Source organism: Hyla sarda, chromosome 1, assembly GCF_029499605.1.
Source record: "Hyla sarda isolate aHylSar1 chromosome 1, aHylSar1.hap1, whole genome shotgun sequence".
NCBI classification, from domain to species: Eukaryota; Metazoa; Chordata; class Amphibia; order Anura; family Hylidae; genus Hyla; species Hyla sarda.
In genome coordinates, this window is record NC_079189.1 from 608,458,148 (window position 1) to 608,481,972 (window position 23,825).

Genomic DNA, 23,825 nt, shown 5'->3' on the forward strand with positions numbered 1-23,825 from the left:
AATACTATAATACATGTATATACTATAGTACTATAATACATGTATATACTATAGTACTATAATACATGTATATACTATTATACTATAATACATGTATATACTATAATACTATAATACATGTATATACTATAATACATGTATATACTATAATACAGACATTTAGTGTATTTTGTCCTGTTATTGTCGGTGTCCATAAATCTTCTTATCCACATAGACACATACAGTCACCGTCCTCTGACATATACACTATAATACATGTATATACTATAATACTATAATACATGTATATACTATAATACTATAATACATGTATACGCTATAATACTATAATACATGTATATACTATAATACTATAATACATGTATATACTATAACACTATAATACATGTATATACTATAACACTATAATACATGTATATACTATAATACTATAATACAGGTGTATACTATAATACTATAATACAGGTATATACTATAATACTATAATACAGGTATATACTATAATACAGGTATATACTATAATACTATAATACATGTATATACTATAATACTATGATACATGTATATACTATAATACTATAATACATGTATATACTATAACACTATAATACATGTATATACTATAACACTATAATACATGTATATACTATAATACTATAATACATGTATATACTATAATACTATAATACATGTATATACTATAATACTATAATACAGGTATATACTATAATACTATAATACATGTATATACTATAATACTATAATACATGTATACACTATAATACTATAATACATGTATATACTATAATACTATAATACATGTATATACTATAACACTATAATACATGTATATACTATATTACTATAATACATGTATATACTATAATACTATAATACATGTATATACTATAATACCATAATACATGTATATACTATAATACTATAATACATGTATATACTATAATACTATAATACATGTATATACTATAATACTATAATACATGTATATACTATAATAGATGTATATCCTATAATACTATAATAAATGTATATACTATAATACTATAATACATGCATATACTATAATACTATAATAAATGTATATACTATAATAGATGTATATCCTATAATACTATAATAAATGTATATACTATAATACTATAATACATGCATATACTATAATACTATAATAAATGTATATACTATAATAGATGTATATCCTATAATACTATAATACATGTATATACTATAATACATGTATATACTATAATACTATAATACATGTATATACTATAATACTATAATACATGTATATACTATAATACTATAACACATGTATATACTATAATACATGTATATCCTATAAAACTATAATACATGTATATCCTATAATACTATAATACATGTATATACTATAATACTATAATACATGTATATACTATAATACTATAATACATGTATATACTATAATACTATAATACATGTATATGCTATAATACTATAATACATGTATATACTATAATACTATAATACTATAATACATGTATATACTATAATACTATAATACATGTATATGCTATAATACTATAATACATGTATATACTATAATACATGTATATACTATAATACTATAATACATGTATATACTATAATACTATAATACATGTATATACTATAATACTATAATACATGTATATACTATAATACATGTATATACTATAATACTATAATACATGCATATACTATAATACTATAATACATGTATATACTATAATACTATAATACATGTATATACTATAATACTATAATACATGTATATACTATAATACTATAATACATGTATATGCTATAATACTATAATACATGTATATGTTATAATACTATAATACATGTATATGCTATAATACTATAATACATGTATATACTATAATACTATAATACATGTATATACTATAATACTATAATACATGTATATACTATAATACTATAATACATGTATATGCTATAACACTATAATACATGTATATACTATAACACTATAATACATGTATATACTATAACACTATAATACATGTATATACTATAACACTATAATACATGTATATACTATAACACTATAATACATGTATATACTTTAATACTATAATACATGTATATGCTATAATACTATAATACATGTATATACTATAATACATGTATATACTATAATACTATAATACATGTATATACTATAATACTATAATACATGTATATGCTATAATACTATAATACATGTATATGCTATAATACTATAATACAGGTATATACTATAATACTATAATACATGTATATACTATAATACTATAATACATGTATATACTATAATACTATAATACATGTATATACTATAATACTATAATACATGTATATACTATAATGCTATAATACTTGTATATACTATAATACTTGTATATACTATAATACTATAATACATGTATATTCTATAATACTATAATACATGTATATACTATAATACTATAATACATGTATATACTATAATACTATAATACATGTATATACTATAATACTATAATACATGTATATACTATAATACAGACATTTAGTGTATTTTGTCCTGTTATTGTCGGTGTCCATACATCTTCTTATCCACATAGACACCTACAGTCACCGTCCTCTGACATATACACTATAATACATGTATATACTATAATACTATAATACATGTATATGCTATAATACTATAATACATGTATATACTATAATACATGTATATACTATAATACTATAATACATGTATATACTATAATACTATAATACATGTATACACTATAATACCATAATACATGTATACACTATAATACTATAATACATGTATATACTATAATACTATAATACATGTATATACTATAATACTATAATACATGTATATACTATAATACAGACATTTAGTGTATTTTGTCCTATTATTGTCGGTGTCCATACATCTTCTTATCCACATAGACACCTACAGTCACCGTCCTCTGACATATACACTATAATACATATATATACTATAATACTATAATACATGTATATACTATAATACTATAATACATGTATATACTATAATACTATAATACATGTATATACTATAATACTATAATACATGTATATACTATGATACTATAATACATGTATATACTATAATACTATAATACATGTATATACTATAATACTATAATACATGTATATACTATAATACTATAATACATGTATATGCTATAATACTATAATACATGTATATACTATAATACTATAATACATGTATATACTATAATACTATAATACATGTATATCCTATAATACTATAATACATGTATATACTATAATACTATAATACATGTATATACTATAATACTATAATACATGTATATACCATAATACATGTATATACTATAATACATGTATATACTATAATACATGTATATACTATAATACATGTATATACTATAATACTATAATACATGTATATACTATAATACAGACATTTAGTGTATTTTGTCCTGTTATTGTCGGTGTCCATACATCTTCTTATCCACATAGACACCTACAGTCACCGTCCTCTGACATATACACTATAATACATGTATATACTATAATACTATAATACATGTATATACTATAATACTATAATACATGTATATACTATAATACATGTATATACTATAATACTATAATACATGTATATACTATAATACTATAATACATGTATATACTATAATACTATAATACATGTATATACTATGATACTATAATACATGTATATACTATAATACTATAATACATGTATATACTATAATACTATAATACATGTATATACTATAATACTATAATACATGTATATACTATAATACTATAATACATGTATATACTATAATACTATAATACATGTATATACTATAATACTATAATACATGTATATACTATAATACTATAATACATGTATATACTATAATACAGACATTTAGTGTATTTTGTCCTGTTATTGTCGGTGTCCATACATCTTCTTATCCACATAGACACCTACAGTCACCGTCCTCTGACATATACACTATAATACATGTATATACTATAATACTATAATACATGTATATACTATAATGCTATAATACTTGTATATACTATAATACTTGTATATACTATAATACTATAATACATGTATATTCTATAATACTATAATACATGTATATACTATAATACATGTATATACTATAATACATGTATATACTATAATACTATAATACATGTATATACTATAATACTATAATACATGTATATACTATAATACTATAATACATGTATATACTATAATACTATAATACATGTATATACTATAATACTATAATACATGTATATACTATAATACAGACATTTAGTGTATTTTGTCCTGTTATTGTCGGTGTCCATACATCTTCTTATCCACATAGACACCTACAGTCACCGTCCTCTGACATATACACTATAATACATGTATATACTATAATACTATAATACATGTATATGCTATAATACTATAATACATGTATATACTATAATACATGTATATACTATAATACATGTATATACTATAATACTATAATACATGTATACACTATAATACCATAATACATGTATACACTATAATACTATAATACATGTATATACTATAATACTATAATACATGTATATACTATAATACTATAATACATGTATATACTATAATACAGACATTTAGTGTATTTTGTCCTATTATTGTCGGTGTCCATACATCTTCTTATCCACATAGACACCTACAGTCACCGTCCTCTGACATATACACTATAATACATATATATACTATAATACTATAATACATGTATATACTATAATACTATAATACATGTATATACTATAATACTATAATACATGTATATACTATAATACTATAATACATGTATATACTATGATACTATAATACATGTATATACTATAATACTATAATACATGTATATACTATAATACTATAATACATGTATATACTATAATACTATAATACATGTATATGCTATAATACTATAATACATGTATATACTATAATACTATAATACATGTATATACTATAATACTATAATACATGTATATCCTATAATACTATAATACATGTATATACTATAATACTATAATACATGTATATACTATAATACTATAATACATGTATATACCATAATACATGTATATACTATAATACATGTATATACTATAATACATGTATATACTATAATACATGTATATACTATAATACTATAATACATGTATATACTATAATACAGACATTTAGTGTATTTTGTCCTGTTATTGTCGGTGTCCATACATCTTCTTATCCACATAGACACCTACAGTCACCGTCCTCTGACATATACACTATAATACATGTATATACTATAATACTATAATACATGTATATACGATAATACTATAATACATGTATATACTATAATACTATAATACATGTATATACTATAATACTATAATGCATGTATATACTATAATACTATAATACATGTATATACTATAATACAGACATTTAGTGTATTTTGTCCTGTTATTGTCGGTGTCCATACATCTTCTTATCCACATAGACACCTACAGTCACCGTCCTCTGACATATACACTATAATACATGTATATACTATAATACTATAATACATGTATATACTATAATACTATAATATATGTATATACTATAATACATGTATATACTATAATACTATAATACATGTATATACTATAATACTATAATACATGTATATACTATAATACTATAATACATGTATATACTATGATACTATAATACATGTATATACTATAATACTATAATACATGTATATACTATAATACTATAATACATGTATATACTATAATACTATAATACATGTATATACTATAATACTATAATACATGTATATACTATAATACTATAATACATGTATATACTATAATACTATAATACATGTATATACTATAATACTATAATACATGTATATACTATAATACTATAATACATGTATATACTATAATACTATAATACATGTATATACTATAATACAGACATTTAGTGTATTTTGTCCTGTTATTGTCGGTGTCCATACATCTTCTTATCCACATAGACACCTACAGTCACCGTCCTCTGACATATACACTATAATACATGTATATACTATAATACTATAATACATGTATATACTATAATACTATAATACATGTATATACTATAATACATGTATATACTATAATACTATAATACATGTATATACTATAATACTATAATACATGTATATACTATAATACTATAATACATGTATATACTATGATACTATAATACATGTATATACTATAATACTATAATACATGTATATACTATAATACTATAATACATGTATATACTATAATACTATAATACATGTATATACTATAATACTATAATACATGTATATACTATGATACTATAATACATGTATATACTATAATACTATAATACATGTATATACTATAATACTATAATACATGTATATACTATAATACTATAATACATGTATATACTATAATACTATAATACATGTATATACTATAATACTATAATACATGTATATACTATAATACTATAATACATGTATATACTATAATACTATAATACATGTATATACTATAATACAGACATTTAGTGTATTTTGTCCTGTTATTGTCGGTGTCCATACATCTTCCTATCCACATAGACACCTACAGTCACCGTCCTCTGACATATACACTATAATACATGTATATACTATAATACTATAATACATGTATATACTGTAATACTATAATACATGTATACACTATAATACTATAATACATGTATATACTATAATACTATAATACATGTATATACTATAATACTATAATACATGTATATACTATAATACAGACATTTAGTGTATTTTGTCCTGTTATTGTCGGTGTCCATACATCTTCTTATCCACATAGACACCTACAGTCACCGTCCTCTGACATCATTTATCTCTACACTGAGCAGATGAGCCATAGCAGCAGCCCCCGATCATGTGACTCCTCCATTTGACTGATCACCTGACTATGACATCATCGCAGGTCCTGTTAGTACATTTCCTATAAGCACAGGGCTCCTGTATTGCTTTCGGGTGAAGGTATGTGTGTATATATATATAAATGTGTGTTTAGATATATATATGTCTGTGTGTGAATATATATATATATATGTGTGTGTGTGTATATATATATATATATGTCTGTGTGTGTGTATATATATATATATATATATATATATATGTGTGTGTGTGTCTGTGTGTGTATATATATATATATATATATATGTCTGTGTGTGAGTATATATATATATATATATATATATATATATATATATATATATATGTCTGTGTGTGTGTATATATATATATGTGTGTGTGTCGGTGTGTATATATATATATATATATATATATATGTCTGTGTGTGAGTATATATATATATATATATATATGTGTGTGTCTGTGTGTATATATATATATATGTGTGTGTCTGTGTGTATATATATATATGTATATATATATGTGTGTGTCTGTGTGTATATATATATATATATATATGTGTGTGTGTCTGTGTATATATATATATATATATATATATATATATATATCTTTGTGTATATATATTAGGGCTGCACGATATATCGTTATCACATTATCACACTGCAATTATTACGTATTACAGGTCTATAAAGGTCACACGCTGGCGCTTCATACACGATTGGTCCCGGCTGCTCTAATCTTCTAGGACCTGTGGCTAATGGTGGTCATCACTGATCAGGCTGAAGTCCGGCATTAACCCTTAAAATGCTGAAATTAAAGTTGATTAAAATGCTAAATATCAAGTGCTGGTAGCTCAGTGGAACTGATCGGGACACCTATGGGAAAATCATGGGGTCCCAATCAGCACCCAGCGTTCGGTTAGAATGCTGGGTGTGGGCTGCAGGGTCATGACCTCATGAACATGCCCCTTTGTGACGTCACACCACACCCCCTCAATTAAAGTCTATGGGAGGGGTGTGGCAGATGTTACACCCCCTCCCATTGATTTGCATTGAGGGGGGGCGTGTTGTGACACCACGAGGGGCGTGGCCTTGACATCACGACCCTGCCGCCCGCTCCAAGTGTGAGTGTTCAGAACAAAATGTTTGAACGCTAGAGCAGTAGTGTACCCCTTTAAAGCAGTGATCTGATTGGTTGTTATGGGCAACTGCATTACTTCTCATTTACACCGGGTTTGATCAATCGCCCCCTATCTTTTTAAGGAGTAGAATACAAAATAACCTTATAAACCTATAAACTGGATATCATTGTAATCATATGGACCTAGCATTATGGCTATTAGAAAGTGAGGAGGAAAAAACAAACATTCCCCCAATCCCCTGTCCCCCTCCCCCCAAAAAAAGATTGGTCCAGAAAGCAAAGTCACTTCATGGTGCAGCGTGTAGGAGGGAGGAACGCAACAATGCCGGAGAGTGTGCAGACTATACCAAGCACATGAAATGCAGAGGGGGGATTTAAAGGGGTACTCCCGTGGAAAACTTTTTTTTTTTTTTTAATCAACTGGTGCCAGAAAGTTAAACAGATTTGTAAATCACTTCTATTAAAAAAATCTTAATCCTTTCCAGTACTTTTTAGGGGCTGTATACTAAAGAGAAATCCAAAAAAGAAATGCATTTCCTCTGATGTCATGACCACAGTGCTCTCTGCTGTCCATTTAAGGAACTGTCCAGAGCAGCATATGTTTGCTATGAGGATTTTCTCCTGCTCTGGACAGTTCCTAAAATGGACAGCAGAAGTCAGCAGAGAGCACTGTGCTCATGACATCAGAGGAAATGCATTTCTTTTTTGGATTTCTCTTTAGTATACAGCACCTAAAAAGTACTGGAAGGATTAAGATTTTTTTAATAGAGGTGATTTACAAATATGTTTAACTTTCTGGCACCAGTTGATTAAAAAAAAAAAAAAAAAAAAAAAAGGTTTCCACGGGAGTACCCCTTTAAGGTCATTTCTCTCCATTTCATATCCTATCCCCTATATTATATGTTTAGTCAATGAACATGAAATATGGGAAATGGTCATGAAATGGAGGAGATTTCACCATTTGATCATTACATCACAATCTTGACCTCCATAATCACAATCACACACTTTTCCCAAATGGTGCAACACCAGGACTCCAGGAACAACCTGTGAAGATCTAGTGAACTCCAGGCCCAAAAGGCTTAAGGCAGTGCTGGAAAATAATGGTGTCTACACAAAATATTATGGACACTTTGGGCCCAATTTTCACATTTCCACTTAGGGGTGCACTCAAGGGTGTTGCCAAGGATTAGATATTAATGGCTGTGTTGAATTCTCTTTGAGGTTTGAAGGGACACAACATTAACCCGTTATACACTACTTTACACTGGAGCAGAGGGTCATGGGACATACTAAACATATATATATATATATATATATATATTCATGGTTACAGGAAAGACGTGAGCCAATTAACCTAAATACTAATGGATTACCTTAACCCCTTAAGGACAGTGGATGTAAATGTACCGTATTTTTCGCTGTATAAGACGCACTTTTTCTTCCCCAAAACTGGGGGGAAAAAGTCGGTGCGTCTTATACGGCGAATACACCCCTATCGCGGCGGTCCCTGCGGCCATCAACGGCCGGGACCCGCGGCTAATACAGGACATCACCGATCGTGGTGATGCCCTGTATTAACCCTTCAGACGCGGCGATCAAAGCTGACCGCCGCGTCTGAAGCGAAAGTGACACTAACCCGGCTGTTCAGTCAGCGATTTCACCGCGGCGGTCCCGAACAGCCCAACTGAATAGCCGGGTTAGTGCTTACAGGACACCGGGAGGGACCTTACCTGCCTCCTCGGTGTCTTCTCCGTTCAGGGATCCCCTGTATGGCCGACGCTCTCCTTCCTCGTCATTACGTGCGTCGGCGTGCGTAACGACGTGATGGCGGCGACGGAGAGCGAAGATACCCGGCCGGCAGCAGAGACGTTCCGGGGTGACGGGGACACAGTGACAGCGATGGAGCGACATCCAGGGCAGCGGTGACGGGTCCGGAGCGGCGGGGACACGTGAGTATTACCTCCTATGCAGTGGTCTTCAATCTGCGGACCCCCCGATGTTGCAAAGCTACAACTCCCAGCATGCCCGGACAGCCAACGGCTGTCCGGGCATGCTGGGAGTTGTAGTTTTGCAACATCTGGAGGTCCACAGGTTGAAGACCACTATTGGTTTCAAAATCTTTATTTTTTTAGATTTTGCCCCTAAAAATTAGGTGCGTCTTATACGCCACTGCGTCCTATAGGGCGAAAAATACGGTATGTCCTTATGCACTGGGACTTAGGGCCGGAATTCCTGTTCTGTCTGCCTCTGGCATTATCTGAAAGCAAAGGGGAAAATGAGATAACGCATCTGCAGCACTGTTTTCCACCCCCTCTAGGCCAAAGCCGGGCAAACCTCTGCCTATTGTGGATGGCTACAAACCCCTTGGGTGCAGACTTATCCGAAAATACCCATGGGGAACTAACCTTGACCTCTGAGACGAAAAGTGTGCTAAAAAGGTATCACACATGGCCACATCGGCCATGGCTAGAGAGTTCAAGCATATGAGGCTATCCTGTTCTGTGGCTGAAGGTAGAAGTTCCAATACGTGTGAAATGAAAGCTCTCCTCTGTGGTGTGATTCACATGGCAAAATTTAGCTTCCCTAAGAGAGACTGTAAATCTATTTTCATAGACAACCGAGACACCATTGCCGAACAAATAACTTCCCTTATTCTCCTCTGTATCTCCTCTGGGAGTATAGCTTACATTTTATTAGTGTCTAGGATTATACCTAGAAAAGCAATCACCCTTTCTGGACCTTCAACCTTATTATGGAAAATGGGAATATTTCACTTTTGGGGTGTGGATTATGGGTTTTTGATCAACAGGAAATCATCAAGTAATAAATGACCAATAGGAAGTTGTAATGATTCACAAGAATCCAGTGTAGGTCCGGGGGCGAAATGGTCAAAAAGCAGAAGATTACCAGGGTGGCGATGCAATATATTTCCAGCCATTTGATTTGTTTGGCCTTGTCTGCAGAGGAATATTTTACTGTAAATTCTTCGACTGGAATCTTTAAACTGGGGATGCTAGAACAATATGGTGCAGAGAGATCATAGATTAAACACTTTCAGAGAATTCTTTAGCGACGATGCCTTTAGGGTTGACCCTCCAGTGGGTTCAGTGGGCAAAATACCTCTAAGAAATCTCAGCCTGTACTAAAGCCCCAACTGACTATGGATCCCGGACTGTAGAGAGCAAATTGGCACAATCCCAAGTGGACTGGAGCAATGCCACCAACCTCGAATGGACGTTCTCCTGTAAAACCAAAAATGAGAAATCGAAGAAACACCGGGTCATGATGGTCTTGCAATAACTTAGCTAACAGCTTTAACCCCTTAAGGACTCAGCCCATTTTGGCCTTAAGGACTCAGACAATTTAATTTTTACGTTTTCATTTTTTCCTCCTCGCCTTCTAAAAATCATAACTCTTTTATATTTTCATCCACAGACTAGTATGAGGGCTTGTTTTTTGCGCGACCAGTTGTCCTTTGTAATGACATCACTCATTATATCATAAAATGTATGGCGCAACCAAAAAACACTATTTTTGTGGGGAAATTAAAACGAAAAACGCAATTTTGCTAATTTTGGAAGGTTTCATTTTCACGCCGTACAATTTATGGTAAAAATGACGTGTGTTCTTTATTCTGAGGGTCAATACGATTAAAATGATACCCATTATTATATACTTTTATATTATTGTTGCGCTTAAAAAAAATTTGTCTATAAAAAATGTTTTTTACGCTTTCTGGGGGTGAAATAGGAAAAAACGTACGTTTTACTTTTTTATTGGGGGAGGGGATTTTTCCCTTTTTTTTTACTTTTACATTTTTTTACATTTTTTTTTACACTTGAATAGTCCCCATAGGGGACTATTCATAGCAATACCATGATTGCTAATACTGATCTGTTCTATGTATAGGACATAGAACAGATCAGTGTTTTCGGTCATCTTCTGCTCTGGTCTGCTCGATCACAGACCAGAGCAGGAGACGCCGGGAGCCGCACGGAGGAAGGAGAGGGGACCTCCGTGCGGCGTTATGAATGATCGGATCCCCGCAGCAGCGCTGCGGGCGATCCGATCGTTCATTTAAATGGCGAACTGCCGCAGATGCCGGGATCTGTATTGATCCCGGCACCTGAGGGGTTAATGGCGGACGCCCGCGAGATCGCAGCCGGGATCAGCCGCGCATGACACGGGCATCGCTCCGATGCCCGCAGTTATGCTTAGGACGTAAATGTACGTCCTGGTGCGTTAAGTACCACCTCACCAGGACGTACATTTACGTCCTGCGTCCTTAAGGGGTTAAAGGGGTTATCCAGGAAAAAACTTTTTATTTTTTATATCAACTGGCTCCAGAAAGTTAAACAGATTTGTAAATTATTTTTATTAAAAAAATCTTAATCCTTCCAATAATTATCAGCTGCTGCAGTTGAGTTGTTCTTTTCTGTCTGGTAACAGTGCTCTGGTAACCGAGTAGAAGAGGTTTTCTATGGGGATTTGCTTCTGCTCTGGACAGTTCCCGAGACATGTGTCATCAGAGAGCACTTAGACAGAAAAGAACAACTCAAATTCAGCAGCTCATAAGTACTGAAAGGATTAAGATTTTTTAATAGAAGTAATTTACAAATCTGTTTAACTTTCTGGAGACAGTTAATATATATATAACAGTTTTTTCCTGGATTTCCCCTTTAAATGAACTCCACCTAACCATTTTTATCAAACCTCTGAGGGCACGCGGTTCTGGGATGTGTCTTGAAGCATATAGAGCAGACAAGGACCTGCACTGGTTGTAATTACACACTGATACGTTGTTTGTAATTATTACAGACTTGGCTTTCACCTAAACAGTAAATAGGTCGCCCCAACTTGTCAACATTCTGTTCGGGCTTCTGCGAACCTGAACCCCTAGGTGGATATCGGACCTGAGAAGATACTGCCTGGGAGCTAGACTGTGGACACCAATCTGTGGAGTAAAAGATTGACTGACAGGAGGCACAAACGGGAGCTTTAATATGGGTCCCTGCAGAACAGTTCTACATCCATAACGACCAATTTAGCGATGAACTAGAACTGTGCTAATGCTGTGGTGGCCTATGTGGAAAAGGAACGATGGTAGTTGTAAAAGTGAAGTCCTCTGTATTTGTACCAAAGTCAGTAACTCTGTGCAGGAAGTTATTGTAATGGACCAATTTCAGCAGACAAGGGGTTAAAATCTGTTTAGGCGATAATCGGCCCCGGCCGATGATAGGCTGGCTCTGTGACTCTCCCGTCCCAAGGTAACTGCAAGAGGACAACAGCGCAGGACAGTGAAGACGGTAGCAGAGCAACGGGGGAACGTAGGCAGGTTAGTTAAAGTTTACTTTGCTTATTTTTGCATCCCGGGAAACGTTATTTGTAGTACAGTACAGATTTCTAGCGCTGGCGGCCAGCAACTCATAGGAGGATGAGCAGAGGAGCGCACGCGGGTGACATGATGTGGGGACAGATGTGGGGACAGCGCAGCTGATAATTAATTGTGAGGGGGGGGGGTTGTTGGGAGAGAAGCGGCGCCCAGGTCACATGGGGGGGGGAATACCGTTAAATACCCTGAAACCGCCATCACTTAAAAAAATACCCTGATACATGTTTTTGCTCATACCGCCCATCCCTAAGACACCATGCCCCCTGAATATAACCCTGTCAGACACCATTCCCCCTGAATATAACAATTCCAATAACAAAGAAGAGATGTCTGCACTCACCACGGAAATCCTTTTAAAATCCGGACTTTATTCAGGCAAAAGGCAATGTCCATAACAAAAGTAATCACACCCGGGTGAACGGGGAGGGAGAGCAGCTAGCGGCTAGGCAGCCGGAGTATACTGGAACAACAGTACCGTTTCTCATCTATGACGCTTCTTCCGGTTAGGAAACGGTACTGTTGTTCCAGTATACTACGGCTGCCTAGCCGCTAGCTGCTCTCCCTCCCCGTTCACCCGGGTGTGATTACTTTTGTTATGGACATTGCCTTTTGCCTGAATAAAGTCCGGATTTTAAATGGATTTACGTGGCGAGTGCAGACATCTCTTCTTTGCTATTGGAATTGTGGAATTTACTCTCCTTCCTTTATTTGTCTGGTACCCCACAGAACCATATTCACACCGGGTCGTATTCATTGCATTGCTTTATTCTCTCAGCTGCAATCATTAGGTGTTGCAGTGCCCATCCCATCTACTTTTTACTATTCCCCTAAATATAACCTTGACAGACACTATGCCCCCTAAATATAATACTGCCACACCCTGTTTCCTCTGTTTTGCTTCACCCCTGAACTATCCCAATTCAGACTTCTCTGTCCCCTCAGACCCATAAGTCCTCCTTCAGACCCTTAAATGGGCACGGTCACCAACTTTATTTTTTGATATGTTGTAGTACTTATGTACTACAACATATCTCTAATATACTTTTATAAATTTTTTTTTTCATTAAAAAGGTTTAATTTACATTTAAAAACCGGCCACTGAAAAAGGACTGATTTTGGAGTGGCAATCGGTCCTTTTTCAGTTAGGCTGCACTCGCTCCCTGCCTGTCAATCAGACAGGCGGGAGCGAGCGCATTGGCTCCCCAGCCACTGGCTGGGAGGCCACTCCTCCCGCACATCGCCGCCGGCACCTCGTTGCCACCGCTGTCCCTGCACGCCCGCTGCCGTACTCTGCAGTAAATGCAAGTGTAATGAGGGAATGGGGTGTGCGGGGCGGGGGGGGGGGAAGGAGAGAACGGGCTAGTGCCGTAGCGGGGTGGCGGGGGAGGTGAACGGGCTAGCAAAAAAAAAAAAGTAGGATGGTGGGAGCTACCCTTTAAGTTCTCCCCAGTCCACCTATACCCCTCTGTCTCCCTCCTTCTGACCCCTAAGTCCCCACTAAGTGCCTCACCAGACTCTGTCTGTCTTCTTCAAACTTCTCTGCCCCTAGACTCCTGATTTCACCTCTGGACCCCTCTGTCCCCTCCTCCTCCAGACCCTTCTGCCCCCCCCCAACCACTCTGTCCTTCTCCTCCTTAACCCTTCATTCCCCTAGACTCTTCTGTACTCCTCTTCAAGAACCCCATGTTCCCCAGACCCCTCTGCCTTTTTTTTAAGAACCCCAAGTCCCCCCAGACCCCTATGTCTCTCTTCTCATAAGCCTAATTCCCCGTAATAGAACCCTAGCTCCTCCACAAACCCCAAATATTTATTAATTGGTCTCCTCTGCTATCTTTTCATCTTGGAGACACCAAAAGTGCCTTATTTGGTAGTTTTCACCTCAATTCTTAATTCACTCACTGTAAAAATGAAGGATTACAGGCAACCTAATAACTATGTATAAGTATATCGGGGGCAGTACAGAGATCTCTCCCATGATCTATTTATACCCATATTTATATCTATAACAAGGGGGCATCCTCTATGTCTAGAGGAAAATAGGTTTCTACACCAGCACAGACGGGGGTTCTTTACTGTAAGAGCAGTGAGACTATGGAACTTTCTTCCGGGGGAGGAGGTGGTCATGGTGAACGTGGTCATGGTGAACTCAGTGAAGGAGTTCAAAAGGAGCCTGGATGCATTTCTGGAGAGTAATAACATCACTGGTTATAGATATTTGATTTGATTTTAACCTTATGAACTATGTTACTATGTTAAATGGGACTCATCTGACTCCTCCTGTCATTTTTGGTAGTCATGATAATTAATGATCATTTCTGTTCATGTAAAACATTCCATGTGACTTTTCCTACTGTCTGATGATGTTTACAATATTTTTTATCTTATCAATTAGGAAGAAGACATGAGCGATATTAACGCTCCAGAGACCAATGGGAGCGATGATGAGCAGTATAAGGAGGACATTCCTTCAGGGAAAGATCTGATCTATATTAATGCTACAGACATAAAGGAAGAAGAAGAAGAGACAGATGTGAGCGGTGATGAGCAGTATAAGAAGGACATTCCTACAAGAAAAGATCCAATCTATATTAATGCTAAAGACATAAAGGAAGAAGAAGAGACAGATGTGAGCGGTGATGAGCAGTATAGGGAGGACATTCCTACAGGGAAAGATCTGATTGATATTATTACTACAGACATAAAGAAAGAAGAAGGAGAGACAGATGTGAGTAGTGATGAGCAGTATAAGGAAGATATTCCTACAGGAAAAGATCTGATCTATATTAATACTACACACATAAAGGAAGAAGAAGAGACAGATGTGACTGACGATGAGCAGTATAGGGAGGACATTCCTACAGGTAACTGCCCAGGTGAGTAGTAACCACTAAATGTAGAGAATATGCTGCTCCTGCTATCTCTATGGGATCAGGATATATATATATATAGTAGTTATACACCTCCCCTCCAGCTCTATCTGTATACTGCTGCTGTCTCTATGGGATCAGGATATATATAGTAGTTATACACCTCCCCTCCAGCTCTATATGTATACTGCTGCTGTCTCTATGGGATCAGGATATATATAGTAGTTATACACCTCCCCTCCAGCTCTATCTGTATACTGCTGCTATCTCTATGGATCAGGATATATAGAATTTATACACCTCCCCCAGCTCTTCTTGAATTCTGCTCGTATCTCTATAGGAACAAGATATATATTATACACCCCCCCCCCTCCAGCTCTATCTATATACTGCGGCTATCTCTATGGGATGAGGGTATATGCTAGTTATACACTTCCCCTCCAGCTCTATCTGTATTCTGCTGCTATCTTTAGGGGATCGGGATATATAATAGTTATACATCTCCTCTTCAGGTTTTAGTAAAATCATGGCATAAAGGCAGAAAATGTAAATGTAAAAATGCTGGACAAATGCAGTGTGTGAGCACTACTATATACTTTACTACAACTACAAATCACTACTATATATCCTGATCTCATAGAGATAGCATCAGCAGTATACAGATAGAGCTGGTGGGGGGTTAACTATTATATACCCTTATCCCATAGAGATAGAGAGAGAGCTAGAGGTGAGGTGTATAACTACTATATATCCTGGTGCCAGAAAGTTATACAAATTTGTAAATTACATCTATTTAAAGATCTTAACCCTTCCATTACTTATCAGCTGCTGCATGCTTCACAGGTTGTGTAGTTCTTTGCAGTCTGACCACAGTGCTGACCATTCTGTTTGTGTCAGGAGCAGGATAGGTTTGCTATGGAGATTTGTTTCTAATCTGGAAAGTTACTGACATGGACAGAGGTGTCAGCAGAGAGCACTGTGGTCAGACTGGTAAGAGCTACACAACTTCCTCTGTAGTATACAGCAGCTGATAAGTACTGGAAGGATTAAGATTTTATATTAGAAGTAATTTACAAATCTGTATAACTTTCTGGCACCAGTTGACTTGAAATTTTTTTTGCGGAGTACCTCTTTAACCCCTTAAGGACTCAGGGTTTTTCAGTTTTTGCACTTTAGTTTTTTCCTCCTTATCTTTTAAAAATCATAACTCTTTAAATTTTTCACATAAAAATCCATATTATGGCTTATTTTTTGCATCACCAATTCTACTTTGCAGTGACATTAGTCATTTTACCCAAAATTCACGGCGAAACGGAAAAAAAAATCATTGTGCGACAAAATTGAAGAAGAAACGCCATTTTGTAACTTTTGGGGGCTTCCGTTTCTACGCAGTGCATATTTCGGTAAAAATGACACCTAATCATTATTCTGTAGGTCCATACGGTTATATTGATCCCCTACTTATATAGGTTTGATTTTGTCGCACTTCTGGAAAAAATCATAACTACATGCAGGAAAATGTATACGTTTAAAAATGTCATCTTCTGACCCCTATAACTTTTTTATTTTTCCACGTACAGGGCGGTATGAGGGCTCATTTTTTGCACCGTGATCTGAAGTTTTTATCGGGACCATTTTTGTTTTGATCACTTTTTATTCTTTTTTAATGGTATAAAAAGTGACCAAAGATACGCTTTTTTGGAATTTGGAATTTTTTTACGTGTTCGCCATTGACCGTGTGGTTTAATTAATGATATATTTTTATAGTTCGGACATTTACGCACGCGGCGATACCACATATGTTTATTTTTATTTACACTGTTTTATTTTTTTATGGGAAAAGGGGGGTGATTCAAACTTTTATTAGGGAAGGGGTTAAATGACCTTTATTAACACTTTTTTTTTTGCAGTGTTATAGGTCCCATAGGGGCCTATAACACTGCACACACTGATCTCTTATACTGATCATTGTTATCCCATAGGGACCTATAACACTGCACACACTGATCTCTTATACTGATCATTGTTATCCCATAGGGACCTATAACACTGCACACACTGATCTCTTATACTGATCATTGTTATCCCATAGGGACCTATAACACTGCACACACTGATCTCCTATGCTGATCACTGGCATGTATTAACACGCCTGTGATCAGCGTTATCGGTGCTTGACTGCTCCTGCCTGGATCTCAGGCACGGAGCAGTCATTCATCGATCGGACACCGAGGAGGCAGGTAAGGGCCCTCCCGGTGTCCTGTAAGCTGTTCGGGACGCCGCGATTTCACCGCGGCGGTCCCGAACAGCCCGACTGAGCAGCCGGGTTACTTTCACTTCAGACGAGGCGGTCAGCTTTGATCACCGCGTCTGAAGGGTTAATACAGGGCATCACCGCGATCAGTGATGTCCTGTATTAGCCGCGTATCCCGGCCGTTGATAGCCGCCGGGACCGACCCGATATGACGCGGGGACACCGCGTGACCCCGCGGCATATTGCGGGAGCCGGCTGAGGACGTAAATATACGTCCTTCCTCGTTAAGGGGTTTTTAAAGCACTTTTTTTGTTGTTGTAATAGTTAAAAGTAATAAAACATGAAGGTGATACAAATTGGGTATTGTTGTGATCATACCCACATGGTGAACACAGATAACGGGCCTCATTTATGAAGAGTGTTGAGTGTTTACTAGTGGGAATGGTTCTTTCAGATTTGCAAGATTCCTCTCTATTTACCATGGGGAAAAGTCGGGAAAATTTTCTGACCAGCTTTTTCTAGGATGAAATTTCCAGCCATTTTTCCACAGGAATTTCTGTGAATTCAATAGTAAATAGGTTGGGTTGTGAAACCACGCCCCCTCTTGGGCTGACCACACCCCCTGTGCAAAAGACCATGCCCCTTTTTCGTATTTTCACAGTGCAATGTCGGGATTGTCGGATTTTTCTGCCGCACACTGTAGCAGACACTCTGCGCCAAAATAACCTGACAAAAACTGGTCAGTTTCAGCTTAGTAAATGAGGCCCAATATGTTAATTTTGCCGTACAGTGAATGACATACATTTTTTTTCCATTATGCAGTATATTTCATGGTAAAACGATAGGTGTAATTACAAAGTACAATTGGTCCCGCAAAAAAACAAATCCTTATATGGCCCTGTAGATGGGAAGAGAAGAGTTATGTCTTATAAAAAGAGATGATGAAAATGAAATGATAAAAATTGAAAATTCTTAGGTGGTTAAGGTAATTACTCAAATAAAAAATCTGTTTTATCCTTGGCAGATGACTGTACCAGGAGATCAGGGGAGAATCTGATATCTTCAGATTATAAAGCAGATGATGATATCACACAAGATACATATGAAGAACATTCCATTATCCCAGATACACCCTCAGCCCTTCACAGCCAAGATCTGTCATCTCATCCTGTTATACAAGTCCGACCTAAAGATTCATCTCAGTCTGTTAAACAAAATAAGGAAAAACGATTTTCATGTCCAGAATGTGGGAAATGCTTTACTGAGAAATACTATCTTGTTAAACATCAAAGAACTCATACAGGAGAGAAGCCATTTTCATGTCTAGAATGTGGGAAATGTTTTACTAGTAAATACTCTCTGGTTAAACATCAAAGAACTCACACAGGAGAGAAGCCATTTTCATGTCCAGAATGTGGGAAGTGTTTTACCGAAAAATCATCTCTTGCTTATCATCAAAGAACTCACACAGGAGAGAGGCCATTTTCATGTCCAGAATGTGGGAAATGTTTTATCGACAAATCAGCTCTTTCATATCATCAAAAAACTCACACAGGAGAGAAGCCGTTTTCATGCCCAGAATGTGAAAAATGTTTTCCTGATAAATCATCTCTTGTGATTCATCAACGAGTTCACACAGGAGAGAAGCCATATTTATGTTTAGAATGTGGAAAAAGTTTTACTCAGAAATCATCTCTTGTTAAACATCAAAGAATTCACACAGGAGAGAAGCCATTTTCATGTTCAGAATGTGGCAAATATTTTACTCATAAATTATCTCTTGTTATTCATCAAAGAAATCACAGGGGAGAGAGGCCATTTTTATGTCCAGAATGTGGAAAATGTTATAACAACAAATCACAGCTTGTTCAACATCAAAAAAGTCACATAGGAGAAAAATGTGAAAAATGTGGAAAATGTTTTACTCTGAAATCAGTTCTTGTTGAACATCAAAAAACCCACAAAGTAAAGAAGCCGTTTTCATGTTCAGAATGTGGAAAATGTTTTACTCGGAAATCAATTCTTGTTCAACATCAAAGAACTCACACAGGAGAGAAGCCATTTTCATGTTCAGAATGTGGGAGATGTTTTACTCATGAATCACATCTTGTTAAACATAAAGAAATGCACACAAGAGAAATGCCATTTTCATGTTCAGAATGTGGAAAATATTGTATATCTAAAGCACATCTTGTCATACATCAAAGAACTCACACAGGGGAGAAACCATTTCCATGTTCAGAGTGTGGGAAATGTTTTACATCTAAATCAATTCTTGTCAAACATCAAAGAACTCACACAGGAGAGAAGCCATTTTCATGTTCTGAATGTTGTAAATATTTTACTCAGAAATCAATACTTATCAGACATCTAAGAATTCACACTGGAGAGAAGCCGTTTTCTTGTTCAGAATGTGGAAAACATTTTACTCAGAAACCACACCTTGTTAAACATCAAATGACTCACACAGGAAAGAAGCCATTTTCATGTTCAGAATGTGGGAAAAGTTTTACTGAGAAATCACCACTTATCAGACATACAAGAATTCACACAGGAGAGAAGCCGTTTTCATGTTCTGAATGTGGGAAATGTTTTACTGAGAAATCACATCTTATCAGACATACAAAAATTCACACAGGAGAGAAGAAAAATCAGAGCAATAAATGATACAATAAATTCTCCTGATTTTCTCCTGTTTTCTATTCCTGTGTCCATCCCTTTTTTTAACTCATTTTTTAACTGCACAGAGGAGAGAAACAACAGCAAAGAGAACAATGCCACGTTTGGCTGTTTTTGCCCAAGAAAAACTGGGAAACCCAGCCTAAGATCTTACAGCGTACATACCTGATATGGGGATTGGTTGGACAAGGCCTGCTTGTCCTCGGTGTACGGAGCCCTGCTTGTCCTCAGTGTATGAAGCCCTGCTTGTCCTCGGTGTACGGAGCCCTGCTTGTCCTCAGTGTATGAAGCCCTGCTTGTCCTCGGTGTACGGAGCCCTGCTTGTCCTCAGTGTACAGAGCCCCGCTTGTCCTCAGTGTATGAAGCCCTGCTTGTCCTCGGTGTACGAGGTCCTCCGTGTACAGAGCCCTGCTTATCCTCGGTGTACGGAGCCCTCCTTGTCCTCGGTGTACGGAGCCCTGCTTGTTCTTGGTGTACAGAGCCCTGCTTGTTCTTGATGTAGGCAGCCCTGCTTGTCCTCGGTGCATGGAGCCCTGCTTGTTCTTGGTGTACAGAGCTCTGCTTGCTCTTATTGCAATTCAAGATGTACCCTTTTTGTAGGCTTGTGTGTAAGAAACATTATGTGAGTTCTCTGAAATGTCGTATACATAAAACCTATATTTGACAAATAATTCTGTTAATGTCTCCACTCTGTCGTGGCATTTCAGGGAATATCTCAATAATACTTTCAGATTAGAGATACAAAGCATTGAAAAAAGTACCCCTTCTAAAAGGGGGCGGTAATGTACATAGTAAACTACTCAATAGAGAAATTTATTGGATCTTTGTTCCTGCGACAAGACAACCATGTGGTTTATATTCATCATAATCTTATTCTTACTTATTGAATTTCCATTTGTTCTAGCAAGATGTTTTTCGATTATATATGCCTTGTGTCTACACTAGAACAGTCTTCATACATGTGTTTGAGCCAGGTTTGCATTTTTTGGGGTGCAGGCTTTTTTTCCGCTTGCAGGCTATGACATTTAGGGTTTAAGATTCACTATAAATTGTAATATAAATATAAGTTGTAACAAAGCTAAAGAACGGGCGTAGGAACCCTCACAAATCTGGGGGGGACAGCATTTAACTGGGTGTGGCAATGTGAAGGCGGAGCCACAAAAAGGGAGGAGACAAAGAGGGTGGAGACAAAAAGGGGTGGAAAGGTGTTATCCACCATAAGGTGATTTTAGTATGTACCTGCCAGACAGTAATGGACATGCTTAGAAAGCATCTGTGCTGATTTCTTTTTGTGAACTGGCTGTTTCCTGTTGAAGTTCCCTCTCTCGAACTACATGTCCCAGAATTCCTTGTTTGTAAGTGTGAGGTCACTTTTCTCTCCCCCACACATCAGTCACCCCACCCATTCAACCACGGGTGTGCTGACTTCCATGCTCTGCTGTAATCAATAGACCAGTGTTTTCTAACCAAGATGCCTCCAGCTGTTGCAAAACTACAATTCACTGCAGAATGATCTCCTTCCCACCCAGCAGTCGCTCCACCCATTGAAGCCGACCAGCTCCTTTGAACACCTGAATAGTGATGTAATGTCTAGGGCTTCACTGCAACCTGGGAAGACCTGAGAGGACTCATTTTGTATGCTGTTAAAAATGAACATCTGGGCAAAGATCACAGAAGAATTGTGCAACCAGCATGACACACAGGTAGAGACACTAACTTTACAGCCCCTGTAGCATAGTCAAATAAAAAAAATCCTGGAATACCCCTATAATGATGCATGACGCTAGAAAATTGAGCTTCAGGCTTTTCATTACAGGTATTGCAGGGTGCAGTAATTTGAGAAGACAGGGATTTGTCAGGACTGTGGGAGGCAGGCTTTGTGTGTGAGATCACAGTGGGGGGGGGTCTCTATAGCCTGTGTTGGAGCCATTAAGTCATACATTACATCTTGCCCAGACCCCTCTGTATCCTGGTGTGGTGCCACGGGTGTAGTGTTAGGTAGATGCGGGGCAGATGTTATGGCTCAAGGGCAGGTGGCATTACCCCTTCTGTCATGACGCCAGGTCGAGGTTTAGCCTCAACCACCCGAAAGGTTGTACCGCTGATCCTAGTTTAGGCAGGGGCAATAAAGAGTCCAAGGCCAGGTTAAGGATAACAGTAGCTTTAATGAGGCAAGACAGATGATACAGTCTATGTAGTTTAGCCAATATCCCAGGGAAGTGGCCAGTGACACAGGGTGACCTCACAGGCTTGCTGGGACTTGCAGTGACTTGACAGACTATGATACAGGCCACGTTGACTATAGGTGACTTGACTTGACTGTGATGGTGGCAGACAATTGAGATGACTTGACTTACTCAGGACCGACTGGTGGCTGCAGTAATTTAGGCTTC

At 35.8% G+C, this 23,825-nt stretch overlaps 1 protein-coding gene across 1 annotated transcript in view; it reads left to right on the top strand.

Annotated features, from left to right (window-relative positions):
• The window catches only part of LOC130299968 (oocyte zinc finger protein XlCOF7.1-like), a 78,768-nt gene extending 55,872 nt beyond the window's left edge, over positions 1 to 22,896 (top strand). Inside the window, exons 4-6 of the mRNA XM_056551512.1 lie at positions 7,144 to 7,199; positions 16,025 to 16,505; positions 19,778 to 22,896. Coding sequence (XP_056407487.1) covers positions 7,144 to 7,199; positions 16,025 to 16,505; positions 19,778 to 21,420 — 2,180 coding nt within the window. The 3' untranslated portion in view covers positions 21,421 to 22,896. The remainder of the gene's footprint in view (positions 1 to 7,143; positions 7,200 to 16,024; positions 16,506 to 19,777) is intronic.
• The last annotated feature ends 929 nt before the right edge of the window (positions 22,897 to 23,825 follow it).